Below are 15757 nucleotides of genomic sequence, written 5' to 3' on the forward strand. Positions count from 1 at the left end.
GCCCGTCGCGCCTCAGAATCCGTACTTAGAGTCCCTGGGCAGAGTTCAGGCTGCGCATTGACCGCACGAAATCCTGCGGCGTTCTCACCTTCCCCGTCGGTGTCTGTCGCGAGACAGCGACGACAAGAGGCCGACCCCTGCCTCAAAGAGCTTCAATGGGACTGTGCTGTGGAAATCCGCGTCTCCCCTACCGCAATCTCGCTTCGTCAGATCTTTCTCTCGAACGTTGCGCGATCGAGACGCGATTAATTCTTAATAATCGAAAGCCTCGAAAGTCTTTGTCGTTGCGAAACAATCGTACGCCGAGCAGGTGGATTGTTGCTCAATCTTCCCGATTTCGAGGGATCTCTATGCATCGAAGACAAGTCGAGGACGTTGAAAAAAGAGCGACGATTAAAAAAAATGCATCTCCATCGAGGAGAATATCGGATGGATGGCCCGTAAATATTTCAACAGCAACATTACTTCGTATCATCCCCGACGTCATTTCTCTCCTCCTGCGATTGTCTTCGTCCCGATCGAGGCGGAGCGTAGTAAGCAGCGCTCTTCAGCAATCTCGTTGGAATATTTCGCGATAGCGTCGTTACACTTTCGAATCTCGTCGTCTCGTCGTTTTCGCCTAGACGCGTTGCAGCGAGACGGCGAGAGAGAGAGAGAGAGAGAGAGAGAGAGAGAGAGAGAGTGCACTCGTTAAAAACTTTTCACGGCATTCATTCGAAATGCACTCCGTCAAAGTGCGACGCGAGAGGGTCAAACGCGAGAACTCCGGCAAAAAGAAGGCGGATTTTCCTCTCGTTTTCTCTCTTCCTCCCTGCTACGAGACGACGAGCGAGATTATTGCGCGCGCGCCATCTCCGCGCGTCGTCATTATCCTTCGGGTGTTTCCACGTGGAAATTTTTTCCCCTAAGACAGCGAGCGGAGTTTCCCCAACAGAGGGAAGAGACACATTCTCTCTCTAATAATTTTCCATCCCCTTTTTTAACCTGCGCGCATTTAAGCGAGTGACGAGTAAGTAAGTAAGCAAAGTCGTCGTTGTCGCCGGATGTTCACAACGGATCTGACTCGATGGAAACGAAGAGAAGAGTCAGATCGTTCTGTTCGCGTCGAGAGATCGCGATTAATTATCGCGATATATATATACACACCTTAATGCTTTCGACAAAAAAACACCTTTCCCCTATTGTAGTGTTTCGCCCTGTAACCGGGAGAGGAGGAAGGATACATTATCACGGCTCTCGTACACACGTGCCTCGATAACGTATTCGAGAAACGGCAACGACACGCAACCTCGAATACACACCTTTACACACCGTACCGCTAAAAGACGCAAAAACACAACTCTCGCCTGCATTAAATTCGGAAGCCTGAAAAACTGGAACCCCTCCGGTCGCAACGCGACGAACAAAAGCAAAAAAGGAAAGGAAAAAAGGACGAAAGTGACCACCTCGGTGATAAAAGGGGGAGGAATGCCGCCGGCGTTCGAAGCTGGAGTGGAGGAAGCTGGTGTGTTCCGAGCGTGTTCCTTCACGTCAGCTTGAACGCGGCCTTTTTTTCATCGCGCTCACGTTAGAAGCGCACCGCAGAGAAGAATGCACCACCGGTTGCGGAGCGCAGCTGCGAGTGACGCGCGAGCGAACGAGCGACGTGCGGCCGCGGTTAGGACACCTCGTTTCACGCAAGCCAACCTCGTTGTTCCGTTTCTAGTAGCGTAGAAATAGTTACGTGCCGTGATAACGAACGATACGGCGTCTGCATTTCTGCATTTCGAAACCGATGCAACGATACACGGGCGCGTGTCGATTAGTCGCCGCTTATGGTGTTGTATCGAGACGGGCTTAATTAATGGCGAGGAATAAATAAATAACCGTGGGGGTCGGTGTCTTCTGGTTAATCGCGACGCGAACACCTTAGGAAGGAAACCTAAGGTGAGAAATTACTCGGATCCTACTGTAAAATCCTACTATTTTCTCCCGCCTTCCCCCGCCTTCTCCCCTTTCCCCTCCCCCTCCTACGACTCGAGGAATCCGTTGTAGCGTGACCGGCGTGATTTTGTTCTCGTTTAAAACGAATTCCTTCGGATCTTTTACGGTAATGGAAAGCCTTCGAGATACCGTAAAATCGGCGTTTCTTCGCGCCGCTTCGAAACACCCCGCGTTTTTACGCCTCCTTTCTTCTAATGTATACAACCTGAACACAGGTGAGCGTGCAACGTGCAACACTCTTTGTCGAATCGACGAGTTGATAGGCTCACGTTTACCTTATTAAAGGTTAATCCTGTTTGTTTCTTTTTCTTGTCGTTCGGTTCGATGGGAAGAACGATCTCGTAAAAAAAAAGAAAAAAAAAACTGTAATAAGCCGATATCGATCTCGCACTATTAGTCGTCGCACCTTTTATATATATATATATCTATATTACGTTTTAAAGAGAAGAATTTTAGAATTTCGCGTTTTCTTTTCGATTCTCTTCCGATTATCCACGTGGAAGTAAAGAAAGTAAAATATAGGAGGCGTTGGAGAAGCGGTCCTAACAGCGGTCTAAAATGGCATTGTGGCGCGTCCGTATGGAACTAATGAACTCACGACGGGGCTTTCACGGGGACAGAGTTATTACACCCCTTCTTCTCCGCTATAGTAGACCAGTCTCTATTCCTCTCCTTCTTGCCAGCCAACCTTCTCTCGGTTCCTTCCCCTCGCCTATACTTCTCTCCACCTTCTTCCTTCTTCGAGGACACGCCGCCCGCACCCTTCGTCACCGAGTTAAGGCTGACCGGTATTATGGCAGATCTATCATTCCTCCGTCCAAATAAGCTCGAACCTAGTTTCACGACTTCCTTTCTTCCCTCCTTTATTTTTCTTACCCAATCCCTTTCACCTTGCTCGTGCACATCTTCCTCGATATCGATCCCGATTCCCGATCCTGGGATACAAACGATATAAATATCGAGAATATACTGTTTCAGAATATGGAAAGACGCGGAACTCTATCCCTCCTCTGTAATATAATACTTCAACCATTTTCGCGGCCATTAAACGAAAATAATCACGAGCTGGATCTCGAGTCCCGGGAGGACTCGAAGGGGCGAAGAGGAGAGTGACTTTTCTTCGAAGAAAGTCGCGCCTGTAAATTCGCTAATTCGCTTTCGAAGGAAATCCACCGCGAGAGCATTTTCCGCGGGATAAATCCGCGACGAGTGGATGGGGCTATCTCGATCTTCCGTCGGTCTCCCTCTCTCTGTGGTCTCGTTGTTTGCGCCCCCTGTATATACGCGCGTCGTCTATACACCGGTGTCCTTTATCTTAATTCCATTACACTTGGAAACGCGACACGGCCCTCTCCGTGCACAACAACCGCGTGTCGGTAATGCGCCCGGCAACCACCCCATCCGGCCCAACCCTTCTCCCCAACCGACTCGTCACTGTAATTTCGTGCAAAGCTACTTTGACGTGTCCTTGACTCTCGCCGCTTGCGAATCTCAAATCCCCCCTCCACCCTGGACTCCTTATTCACTCGCTGTAATTCAAACCCTCCTCCCTTCGTCTGGCTGGCTATCGTGAGCCAAGGCCCTCGGTGTTGTTTCTTTGCAGTTTTGCAGACTCGTGACTCCGCGCTATTTTATTCCTTTTCTCATTGTTCCCCCGATCGCGTGGCGACTAATTAGACCCTCGTTGCGTAGACGCCGCTTTCGAGTACGAAGTGAAACATGGTGGCTAAAAAGGCTCCGGTTTGAAAGGATCGAGGTTTTCTCGCCAAACGGGGAACAATAACAATATTCTTTAAACTATTTCGCGTGGAACGATTGTTCATTTTGGCATAGGGAAGGAAAGTTTCGTCGAGAAAGAAATAAATTTTTAATTTAATTTCGATCGAGTGCTGTTCGAAACGGTATCACGTCGGCCGCGTATTCGATTCGATAATTTTGTGTCATTATTTTGTGTTACAGATAGGTACGACACCGCGTACGCCTGCGAGGGGAAAACATTGTGGATCGAGTGCGGCGAGGGGAAGCTGATCCATCTTATCAGAGCGAATTACGGAAGGTTCTCGATAACGATATGCAACGAGCACGGGAACACCGACTGGAGCGTCAACTGTATGTCACCCAAATCCTTCCGTGTGCTCAACAGCGAGTAAGTATTCCGATCGTCGAAGGTCCTTGCATCCTACCGTACACTCACTCACGCACACTCACGCACACAAACATATATATATATATATACACGATCAGCTTGTCCCTTGATCCTTCATCCCTGTTCCACGAATCGCGTCGAGGAATCACGATGATGGTATCAAAAGCGAATCCGTACCATTCGATATTCCATCGAAAGCGAGGAAGAAGAAGAAGAAGAAGAAGAAGAAGAAGAAGAAAAGGAGGAAACGCGAAAGGAAAAGAAGAAGGGAGAGGAGAGGAATGGAAAAATTTCGCCAGATATTCTCTCTATCGTTAATGAGTCTGGACTAGCACCAATTAAAGGAGACGTTCGATCCGATCGAAGCGTAGATCGCGCTTGTCACTTTGGTCCCCGGGTTATCGAGCGATCCGACTTTCCACATGGATCGGTATCTACACGGCCAACCTTTTACGACCCATTCGAGATATATCCAGCATGACACCTGAGATTCTAACTCGGGTTCCCCGCGCGGTAACGAGAAACGCTTCCTGCGAACGAACGAGTTCCGTGCGCGCCCGTGTGCGTCCGTGTAACCCGTATATCGATCATAGTCTTTCGATGACCTTGGACAGGCGATGGGGAGGGCCGATCTATACGATCTAACGAATCGTTCGATCCGATCGCGCGGATCTTCGACCTGGCAACCAGTTACCCGCGCGATTGAACGGTTTGATCGGTCGCCGCCGTTGAAAAATTATTAAACCGTGGAGAAATGCGGAAATTCGATTCTCGATTTCGCGCCGAGGAAAGATCTATATATGTATATATACGTGTGTATCTATATATACGTGGAAATATATGATGGCCTTTTGCTCGAACCGCGGAATCGTCTCCTCGAGATTAATCGTTCAAATATTCACGCGGATCTTTCTTTCATTCTCGTCTGTCCAATTTTTTCCGTTGAAAAGTTTCCATTGTTCCGTTGCGCAATACCCACAATTTCTCGCGGATGTTCCCGCGCGATCGAATGAAATATTTTCGGTCAACAACGCGTCTCGAATAACCGGGAATGGGAGATAAAACGAAAATTTTGACACGCTTCGTGACACTACGTCGTATCGAGTCGAGAAACAAAAAAATAATAGAGAATAACGGAGACGATCGCGCGAGAAGGTCTTTTTCGTCTCGTAATCTCTAGATTATACAAATGTATCCATTCTCGAGATCGAGCGAGAATAATTTCGAGCGAGGTGAATATCACAGGAGGATGATACCGCCACGGGAATCGCATCATCGGCTTCCTCGACGCCGTCCCCCCTCCTTATCGTCCTCCCTTTCTCCTCCCGACCGCCCACGGAAATGGAGCAAAGAGCATGGAGCATCGCGAGGAAATAAATGGTAAAAGGGGTAAAGGATGGGGAGGGGGGAGAGGGGAGAAGAAAGGGGATATATGTCCAGGGAGGAAGGAAAATGAGGAAGGAGTGGACGGCTTCATATGGTCCGGCGAACTGGCCAATTGCTCGACCATTGAAGAGCGTATTTCGCGGCGGATCAGAGAGGTAGGAAGAATCGCAAACTCAGCGGTCGCTTCTCTATCCCGGTCCCTCGCGAACATCCCCTCTATTTTCCTTCGTTCTTCGTGTCTCTGCGATCTCCAAAGTCTCAGACTCGCGCACACATACACGAATACCAAAGTGTACACGTAATAATAAAATATATATATATATACACACGTACATACATACGTACATACAGGTACACGCGAAATGCAAACGCCGCATTTCCGCGTGTCGCAAGATCCACGTTCCACAAGATTCCGTATTTTTGACAAAATCCAACCTGACGAAATGTCCTGCAGGATTCCTGTTTCTATTCTATCGTTGTTCTATTTTTTGTTTTTTTTTGTTTTTTTTTTTTATTACTTCTTTTCTTCCGTCAAATTGAAAATCGTCAAATTGTTTAAACGAAAAGAAAGAAAAAAAAAAAAGCAAAGCGGAATCTGTCGCATCCGTTGGTCCATAGATCGATTCGATTCGATTCGAAAATTCGAACGAGAGGGAGAGCGAAAATTAAGGAGGGGAGAGAGAGAGAGAGAGAGAGACGAGACAAAGACGAGGAGAGTACGGTGACGTGAAATTTCGTTGATTCGTCATTGTGATTAATCGTGGCGGATATTAGTTTTCACGAAACGAAACGAGAAAAAAAGAAAACGGCGTGTTTGTGGTACACGTCGACCAACGATATAAGTCAGCCGGTGTGAATAATTGGGAAAGATAATCGCGATGACGAATCGAAATCGTATCCATTAACCTTATCGTCGCTTTGGAAGCTCGATCCTCGTGGCCGGCTTCCACGAACGAAAGAAAAAGACGGAAGAATGGGGGGAGCGCAAAAGCGCCGCGTAACCGCGCGCAAGAACACGCGTGTTGATAAAAGGTCGACGTCGTTCGAAGGGGTTGTGATGAAGTACGTTTTCGGGAAAAAACGCGTTTTAAAGTTGACGCGGAGACGGTCTAAGGACCTCCTCTCTCGTCGAGGAGTAATAACTTCCGGATTAACTTTAAGTGGAGAAGTTCCTCCGCGATTGCCTCAACACGTAAAGTCGTGCACGTACACGTCTGTCGCGGTCTCCACACGACGCGGTTATACACGACGACTCTCTACGCAAGACGAGACAGCAGAATTTGACGTCAATTTAACTCATTTCACGGAATCGATCGAGAAGATCATCGGATTTGCTCGCTATGATCGTAATCACCGTTTCTCCCTACTTAGCCGTACTTGCTCGTCTTCTCTCTCTCTCTCTCTCTCTCTTTCTCGAGTCTCTACAGTCGTTTATATAAATTTCTTTTTCGCTTCCCTCTTCGAGGATCGATCTAGACCTCGGCGACATTTCTCCCCTTTCCCTTTGCCGTGTCTCAAGAATAACTTTCGTTCGGAATTTTCTGCAACGATTTGTACATTAGTGCGTTGCATTTATCGATATTCGGACGGATATCGCGAACGGTGTACCAAGCCAAGACGATTTTCCATTCCACAAAAATACAGGTATACACTCCCGTGTATATCGGAATGTTTAATTCCAGCCCAGATTGGATATTTCTCTTGATCATTCGCGTTTCATTTTCTCGAAACGAGGATTTCGATCCTTTTTTTATCGATTATCGAAATAAAATTGTAATATCTCGGCGATCTCTTCCGAATTTCGACGAGTTTTAACGTTGTTCAGTTAAAAGAAACGTTAAATCTGGTACACCGTTCGCGAGCATCGTCCTTTAAGTTCAGAATCGAGAATCAACGGCGCGAGTCAATTCGATTCGATTCGAAGAATTTATTTATTCACGAGTAACTTATGCGTAATTTTTAATACCGCTTCATTTTTTCCTTTCCCTTTTTCTCTCTCCTTTTTTTTCTTTTCTTTTCTCGTTCGATCCTTTTTTCGTACTTCCGTTGCTTATAACCGACCCGTTATTGTTTAACCCGTTATTCTCTCTCTCAACATCACAGATTGTAGTTTCATAAAAATTCACACGCATGCAATTCATACCCCTCGCTTGAAACATTTACCGCCAGGTGTGTTCCGGGTGTTCTACCTTTCACTGTGTGTCGCTTCGAAAGATCCTTTGTTAATGCGATCCCCGCGAATAACGAGACTTTGTTTCCGTCATTAACGCGTCGGCTGGCATCGTGAATAAGAGCTTTGTAGCCTTCGGTTTACGTTTCAAAAAAATTCCTTCCCCTTCCACCCGCCCCATTGATTTTTGTCCCAATTTAAATTTAAACGCGGGAAAGTTTACGAGTACGAGTACTCGAAATAATACGTAAGAAATCGAGGATACCAGTCGACGCGTTTCTCCGACGTTTAACCACCTCGAGAATATCCTTTCTCGGAAGAAGAAGCAAAATGGAGCAAGCGTATCCCAAACCCAAACGTACAAAGTAGTGTTCGCGGCAATTTTCATCTCCTCCATCTCCTCTCTTACGCTCTCTCGGACGCATATCCAAGGTTTGTCGGTGCGATCTCTCTTTCTCTTGCTTTCCAAGCTCTCTCTCTCTCTCTCTCTCTCTCTTTCTCCATCTCCTTCTATTATCACTCGCGCAAGAATCTAACAAACACGAAACGAACACGTGATCGAAGGACAAAATCGATCGATTTATTCGAGCGAAGAAATATCTCGCAATTTAGGCAATGGGCGGAGTTGAAAAAAATCCCTTTCGTCGAGGGGGATTCGTCTAATCCAAGCGCCATGTTGAGGAACATTGATCGCGGATTAACGTCGATGGGTTTACGGACAAAGCCGGAAACCGGCGTCGAAACGACGGATTGACGGTTGTACAGGTCGGTTGGAGATTTATCAAGGGGGGTTGGGCCGGCCACGTACGAGATTACGATTTAAGTGAAACCGGGAAGGGGGCGGTTCGCCGGGAACGATTAATGAAATTGAACGGGCCGGGTTTCCGCGGCGAGAGCTCAGTCTAACGGAATTAATGACGCGCGCCGCGCGTAACCGTGGAAATGTTCATTACACCCGTTGAGAAATGACGCGGCTGGCCTCCCGGATTTTCCAATTTCTTCAATCTGCCGCCGCCAGGATCGGGGAGGGGAAAAAAATAGACCAATCCGCGGAATTTCCAGCGCGGAAATTAGCGAAAATTAGTTTCGAGCGTCGAATTAACGCCGTTGAAATCGCTTTTTTTTTTTTTTTTTTTTTCGAATCGAGTGATTCGTTAGTACAATCCTCTTGCGTGCTCGGTTGATTATTCTCAAAATTGGAGGAAATTAGTTTCGAATTAAAGGGGTGAGAGATCAAGGAAGAGGAGAGGTCACGAGTAGATTCGTTACTGCAATAGATTCTTTCAGGGAAACATTAATTTCGAGTATTGAATTAAATATTCCGAGATTAAGAGTGCTTCTTACGTTGCTGGCTTCGCTCTTACGATTTGTAGTTTGGATTAAACTTTTTTTTTTTTTTTTCCTTTTTCGCTTTGTCTAATGCATTGGTATACGGTAATGCTTGATAATTGAAAGAGATTGATATATTATCCCTTGAAACGTATCATCCATATTTATGTTTTACGAAAATTTATCTACATTTCAATCCAGGATAAACATTCAGACATTTCAAAACTATACCTCGAAACTTTGCATCATATTAATTCAATTTCCCTTTCATCCGTAATTCATCGATATTTAATATTCAATATGGACGATCACCAGAGATTCCACTTTTCCAAATTTCGACATGACACGCGGTATGAGACAATGTAATCGAAAATCCCAAAGTTTCAAAGTTTTCCATGTGAAAAAACGACAACGTAACAACTCGATCGAACGAAGTCGATGACCGTAATGCGAAATGATGATCGAGGAAAGGCTATGCCGTCCCGAACCTTCTGGGAACGGATTCTTTCCACCAGGTTGCGCAATCGCGGGATAATTACATTGCGCTAATAGCCACTCGATGATTCGATTCTCCTCGTTAACTCGGACCAACCACCGGGGAACCAGTTCGAAAAAACTTCGAGATCCTTCAACCTTCTCTTCTACAGATATAAACTTCTCTTTTTTTTTCTTCTTCTTCTTCTTCTTCTTTCTCTCCTTTATCGCGATACGGCCACGAGAATCAGCCAGAGACGTTTGATCATTCAATGGCCACGAGCCATTGAAAAAAAGTAAATAAAAAAGGAGGAACGTACCTCGATACTTCTTTAACGCGAATGTAGTCACGATCAACGAGGAATTACGAGCGTTAATATTTGATTAACAAACACGACGCGATCGCCTGAATTTGACTGAATGATGCAACTGAAAAAGAAAAAAAAATATATATATATATATATATTTAGAGCAGCACGATCGTTGTTTGCATTCTTAATATTTATATTTTCGCGATATTTCTATTCACTCACGACCGACAGTTGTACACCGACGATAATCGATGACACAAACTGATACACGCGTGTCGATTCTCGTTACGTACGGAAATTAAATTCAACGTTTTCTGATTCCTGGCTGCTTGTTAGTTTGCCAATTAATAACGAGCGATCGGCGAGAGAAAGGAGAAAAAGGGAAAGGAGAAAGACACGCACAGATGAGAAGAACGACGGAAGAAGAAGAGAGACAGAGTGGAGAAAAGGCAAAGGAGGGAGGTAGGCGGAGAAAAGAGATTGTTTCACGGGGGGATGCGGTAATCGATCCGACGTAGATACGTTAAACAATTTCACGATTCGTCATCGCGTCCGAGAAGGATAATTAACCGTGGCAGGGAAACGTGAGAAGAGCGTAATTTCGTATCGCAATCATCGGACCTAATCCCGGGCCAGCCAGCAACAATTACAGAACGCCTTCCATCGAAGATGAAGAACACGATGTCTCTTGTCCTCCTGTGTGGAGGAGGAGGAAACTATTACATCAAAACGCAAACGCTGTTTCGAGAAGAAAGAAGAAAAAGAGAGAATGGACGGGACGAGAAAATGGCTACTAATGAAACGATCAACAAGGGAAAGTTTCCATAGTTGTTTTTCCTTCTATTTCTCCCTGCGGGAGTTCTCTCGTCGTCACGTCTCGTTTTCTCGCGTGAAAATACGAAATCGAATCGAAGAAAAATCGTAAACACATCCGTTAATCTTTCGAGAACGATACATTATTGATTCGTGAAATTTTTATGGACAAGAAGAAGAACGCGTATCAAGGATGAGACAAATATCGATATTACTCATACATCATTATTCATCGATGAAACGAGAGCCGGATCTCGTCGAGCAGTTTCGATCGCCTCTCGAAAAGCCAGCCAGTTTCTCCGACTAATTTTCCACGAAACTCTCCGCGATAATTGCATTTGCACGGAATAAGCCGTGTCAATCTCTATCGATCGATCGAAAATTACAACCCGCCATGCCGCCTCCCCCCTCCCCATTTCCTTTAATTCGATCAATCTGTATTTTTTTTTTTTTTCTTTTCACCAGCCCTTTCCAATCTCTCGATCCGCAATCCCGCATTTAGCCTAAACTAATTGCAGCCGCCCGAATTCCCTCGATAATCGTATTATCGCGAAATTAACTCTTTCGTTCAATTGAAAAAAAAGATTGACGCGATCATAGTCGTTGTCGCGGCCGCTCTCTCGCACCTCTTTTTCCCCGATTTTTAACCCTTCTCTCTCTCTCTCTCTCTCTCTCTCTGTTCTTTCACTTTTATACTCTCTCTCTTTCTCTTTTTAATTCCTCTCTTCGTCTCGTTCCAATCTCTCTCTCTCTCTCTCTGGACGTTGTTCGTTAAAAGGCGACCATTCTTCTCGTGCGTTTTCGTACGAGATTTCTCATTCGGATTTTTTTTTTCTTCTTTTTTTTCAAAAAATACACTACAAATAAAACACGTTTGTCTCGGAATTTTTTCTCGAAGGATCGATCGAGAGCAACGAGGCTTATACTCCGCCGGGATTTTCATTAGTTCCCTTAAATGGCCGGTCGAAACGGTTAATAGACGTGGACTGTAATTGGCGAGCAAGCATTCGACCGTCGATAAACTATTAACGCATTGCGGCTCCCAACGTGAGGCCATCGTGAGAACGCGTTTACGGCATCGTGATTGATCGAGTTAATAAAAATGTGATTTTCTACGCTGCTCGATAAAATTCGCTTCTGATAATATCGTTCTTTAAAAAAGAAAAAAAAAAGGAAGAAAAATGTTTGTCTCATCCTCATCACAATCTCCAAGATTAAATTTTTAATCAAAAGAAAAAGAAATTTAATTGTCGAAATTTATTTTTGCAAGACCTGTCCACCAAGAATCATATTTTTATTTTTCATTTGCTCGAACAATTGTCTCATTCCCTTTATACCAATGTATCAATGTATCTCGTTCTAAGAACAACACACAAAATGTATCCGCACACGTTCTCTCTACCTATCCTCAAGTTCTCTCGACAAAACTCGTTTAATCCCCTGGCAGATTAAGAGGAAGAGACTCGAACGTAGAAAAGGATAGAGAGAGACAGAGAGACAGAGAGAGAGAGAGAGAGAGAAGGCAAGAGAGTTAGAGAGCTCCCAGTTAGGTACTTAAAAGTATTCCAATCACGAGAACGCGGCGAAAGTCCAACGAATATTTCTCGTTACTCTCGTGGAACAGGGGAGGGGGGAGGTTGGTTGGTGGAAAGGCGGATACAGGAAAGGTGGAATCGGTAGAAGAGAATACAGACAGGTAGGGGCGAAAATTTACGAGGGCCAACTACCACCGTAACACTACCCCGCTCTGAGAAAACTGGGAATTTCTTTCTTTCTTTCTTTTTTTTTTTTTTTTTTTTTCTTTGTAAATAAGCAATGTGTACATATCGCACATATCTTTATCCGTGATATCCTTGCTCCATATTGACACATAAGCGACCAAATTGCATGCCACAAGTTTATCATGTAACACATAAACTCTTATGGAGAGAGTTGGTGGATGTTTGTACAGTCACTGGTTACAGCCACGATCGTGCCACCTTCTACACTCGATCATTGCAACGTTTTGCAGTTGGCCAGTTAGCGGATTCGTTGCAATGATCCATTAGAGAAGAATCACGATTACGAAATGACGAATTTTCGTGATTGCACGAAAATGATTCGTTTATCCGGCTTTTGTCTTCGATTAATGATTATTGATAAGGGATCGTTAATGAACGAGATTCACGATCGTGACGGTAACCGGAGAATTCGCAGAAGGAGATTTTAAAACGTGATATTTTGAAGGAACGATAAAACGCAATCGAAAACGATTTAGATATTCGTACGAGAATGATAATTATTTCTTATATCACGAGAGTGTATCGAATTACATGTATCGCGAGTTAAGAATTCCTTCTGCGACCCTACTATTCCAGGTCTGATTCGTAATGGAAAAAAGGAAAGAAAAAAACAAAATTACTTATACATACATATAAAAAGAACGCCACGTGTGTGCTGCCATGGATCTTTTCCCCCTTTACTCTTGTCACCGTCCGGAATGCTACGAAGAGATGCTCCTGTTGTGTTGTGTTCTCTTGTTTCTCCACTCTGACATGATCGTCGCACACACATCCTTGGTGGTGTCTGCGAGGGAAATTATCCTGGGGGAAAATTCTTTTTGGAACAGAGGCTTTTTCGTCGACATTCGTCACAATCACCCTTTCGTCTCACAGCAATCACGACACAGTCTGAAATCAATTTCCTTTAGAGATTCTGCACTAAAAATCTTTTCGCTGTCCCATTTATTTACACTTCGCGTTTTCGTACTCGCGCGAAACTATACAAATGTTACGCCATGCGTATTAAAAAAAAACCGAATCGTTCAAGATACTTATCTCTGTTTCGAAAAATAAGTTTAATAACGATTTCGTATTGGTTCGCGTTTGAAAAAAAGAGAGAAAAAGAAAAAAGAAGGGATTTAAAACGAGGAACATAAAATGCTCGTTTAGAAATTCCGCGCTAAAAAAGCAAGCATCAAACAAGAATGAAATTACTTTACAACCCATTCAACTATGGAGTGGAACGTAATCGCGGCATCTTACTCGCAAAACGAGCGGATCGGCGTGACCCCTCGTGACGAAGACTACGTAGACAACAAGTAAGATCGATTAATTGCTCGTTCCGACTGAAACAAATTGCAGATCGCGTCCGCCTTTTTTCCAATCTTCGTCAGATTTGCTGCACGGCAATTTTAATTATATACCCGACGCTCATTTATCACGCTTAAGAAAAAAAAAAAGAAAAAGAAAAAAGAGACAAACGTAACCAATTAATGCGCCAATTGAAATAATATCCGTTCTTAATTAACGTAAACAAATCAACAATATACTGCGATTAAATCGAAATTAAAAAAGGGAGAAAAAGGAATGGAAAATCCCGAGAAAGTAATCCGTGTACGTTAATCGCCTCGTTTCGTTAATATCATCAATCGTTAATCAAGCCTTTTCAAGACGCGATCGATTAATATTCGAAAGCTTTCCAATTACATCTCCCACAGGGATTCTCCTTTTCCGCTGGTCATCGTGACGCGGTCGTGGACATCATTCGTCCACAAACGAACGATCACGTTTCTCAAAGCGATCAATTTTCCACGCGTTTCTTCCCTCGTCCTTCCTTTCTCTCTCTCTCTCTCTCTCTCTCTCTCCTTCTTTTTTTTTTACCCGATCGTTCGTTTCGCTCGTGTCCAGTCGAGGAGAGGGACGAATCGAGGTCGAAAAACCTACGTCAAAGGATGAGGAGGGAGGACACGATCTCGTTTCTCGTCCGATTTTCGGCCGGACTCCCCTTCCAAGACCGATTCTGCCCCGGTTTCGCTTGCACAAAGAAATTCCTTCCTCTCGACTCGAAGAGTAGTCACACGGGCGTTTCATTTATTCGCTCGATTCGTTGCTCGACCACTTTTCCCGTTATTTTCTCGCCTTGTCGCGCGGATACGAAACGATTTTTCATAATCTTCCCCTTTGGGGCTTGGTTAATTGATTTTTCGCCGATAAACGACTGCCGCCGCTCGGCAGAGAAAGAGAGAGAGAGAGAGAAGGGAAATTCCGGGCGGGTTCCTCGATTCGGTTTCGATCAATCGCGGCGTCGCGTTTCCGACCGTGTTTCCGGCTAAAACTGAATCTGTGTAACCGCGCGCGCGTCACGGATCTCATTTCGCCTGACCATTTTCCACGCGAATGGCGCTTTCGTGTCGTTCTAATCGACCAAAAAACCATCGATTACAAGATATTTCGGTAAACGATCGGTAATATTTCTGACACGTGCCTAGTTCCGTTTTTTTTTTTTTTTTTTTTTTTTATACGGATTAACGATCGGCTCGAGGTGAGGAAGAATTTTTTAAAAAAAATCAAAAGTCGATCGTTGCAAATCGCGCCGATAACCGATTTCGATTCGATCGAACGATTGAAAAATTAATCGCGAATGAAAGTTTGATACAAAAGTGGGGATACGAAACATTATATCGAATAAATTAAATTCGTATTGCGTCATCATGATTATTACATTAAATGAAGGACTGACTGAACGAAGGGGGGGGGGGGGGAATTTTATAAAAACGAACGAATTCGTTTTTTTTTTTTTTTTCGAAAAAACAACAAGAGACAAACAAAGTTTTTTTCAACCCCGAGGAGCGAGCGAGCGAGTCTTATATTTAGATCGAGGAGTGTCGCGTGACAATAGGGCGTCGTGGCCGTTCCCTTTGTGTAGCGTTATTAAACGCTAGGTTGCATAAATAAGGATATCGTAAATCATCGGGCAGAATTTCAGATAGGAGAAAAACGCCGGGTTTCGAGCTATCATTTGAATAAACTTTTACGGAAGACTTTAGATCCGAGTTTTATTCACTATTTAGATCGAATCTCTGCTTCTTTAATGACCCTCCCTTTTTTTTTTTTCCAACGAAAGCAAAAAAGCAACTTCTTCTTTTTTTCAATCGTTCCCCTAATAATATTGAAATATTATTAAATTTTGTTCCCTGTTCCATCCTCGATGCTCCTATATCCCGATCTTGTTGTTTCATCTACGCGTTATTGCATCCCCATCCGACAGTTTTCGGTGCTCGCCGTATGTAATCGCCGATGAATTATCGAACCTGACTCCCCTCCAGCCCATGTACAAATTTTACGTATAGCGGAATGTAAATACAACTGTGTTTAAAGGCGTTAA

General features: G+C 44.4%; 1 protein-coding gene across 3 annotated transcripts in view; it reads left to right on the forward strand.

Annotated features, from left to right (window-relative positions):
• LOC100864217 (Calcium-independent receptor for alpha-latrotoxin) overlaps positions 1–15757 on the forward strand; it is a 366602-nt gene that overhangs the window by 318778 nt on the left and 32067 nt on the right. For all 3 annotated transcript variants that reach the window (XM_086912102.1, XM_086912103.1, XM_086912104.1), the window contains one exon: positions 3943–4129. In XM_086912102.1, coding sequence (XP_086768228.1) covers positions 3943–4129 — 187 coding nt within the window. The remainder of the gene's footprint in view (positions 1–3942; positions 4130–15757) is intronic.

Source organism: Apis florea, unplaced genomic scaffold (genome assembly GCF_048593485.1).
Source record: "Apis florea isolate Af1SG1 unplaced genomic scaffold, ASM4859348v1 contig_3367_pilon, whole genome shotgun sequence".
Lineage (NCBI taxonomy): Eukaryota > Metazoa > Arthropoda > Insecta > Hymenoptera > Apidae > Apis > Apis florea.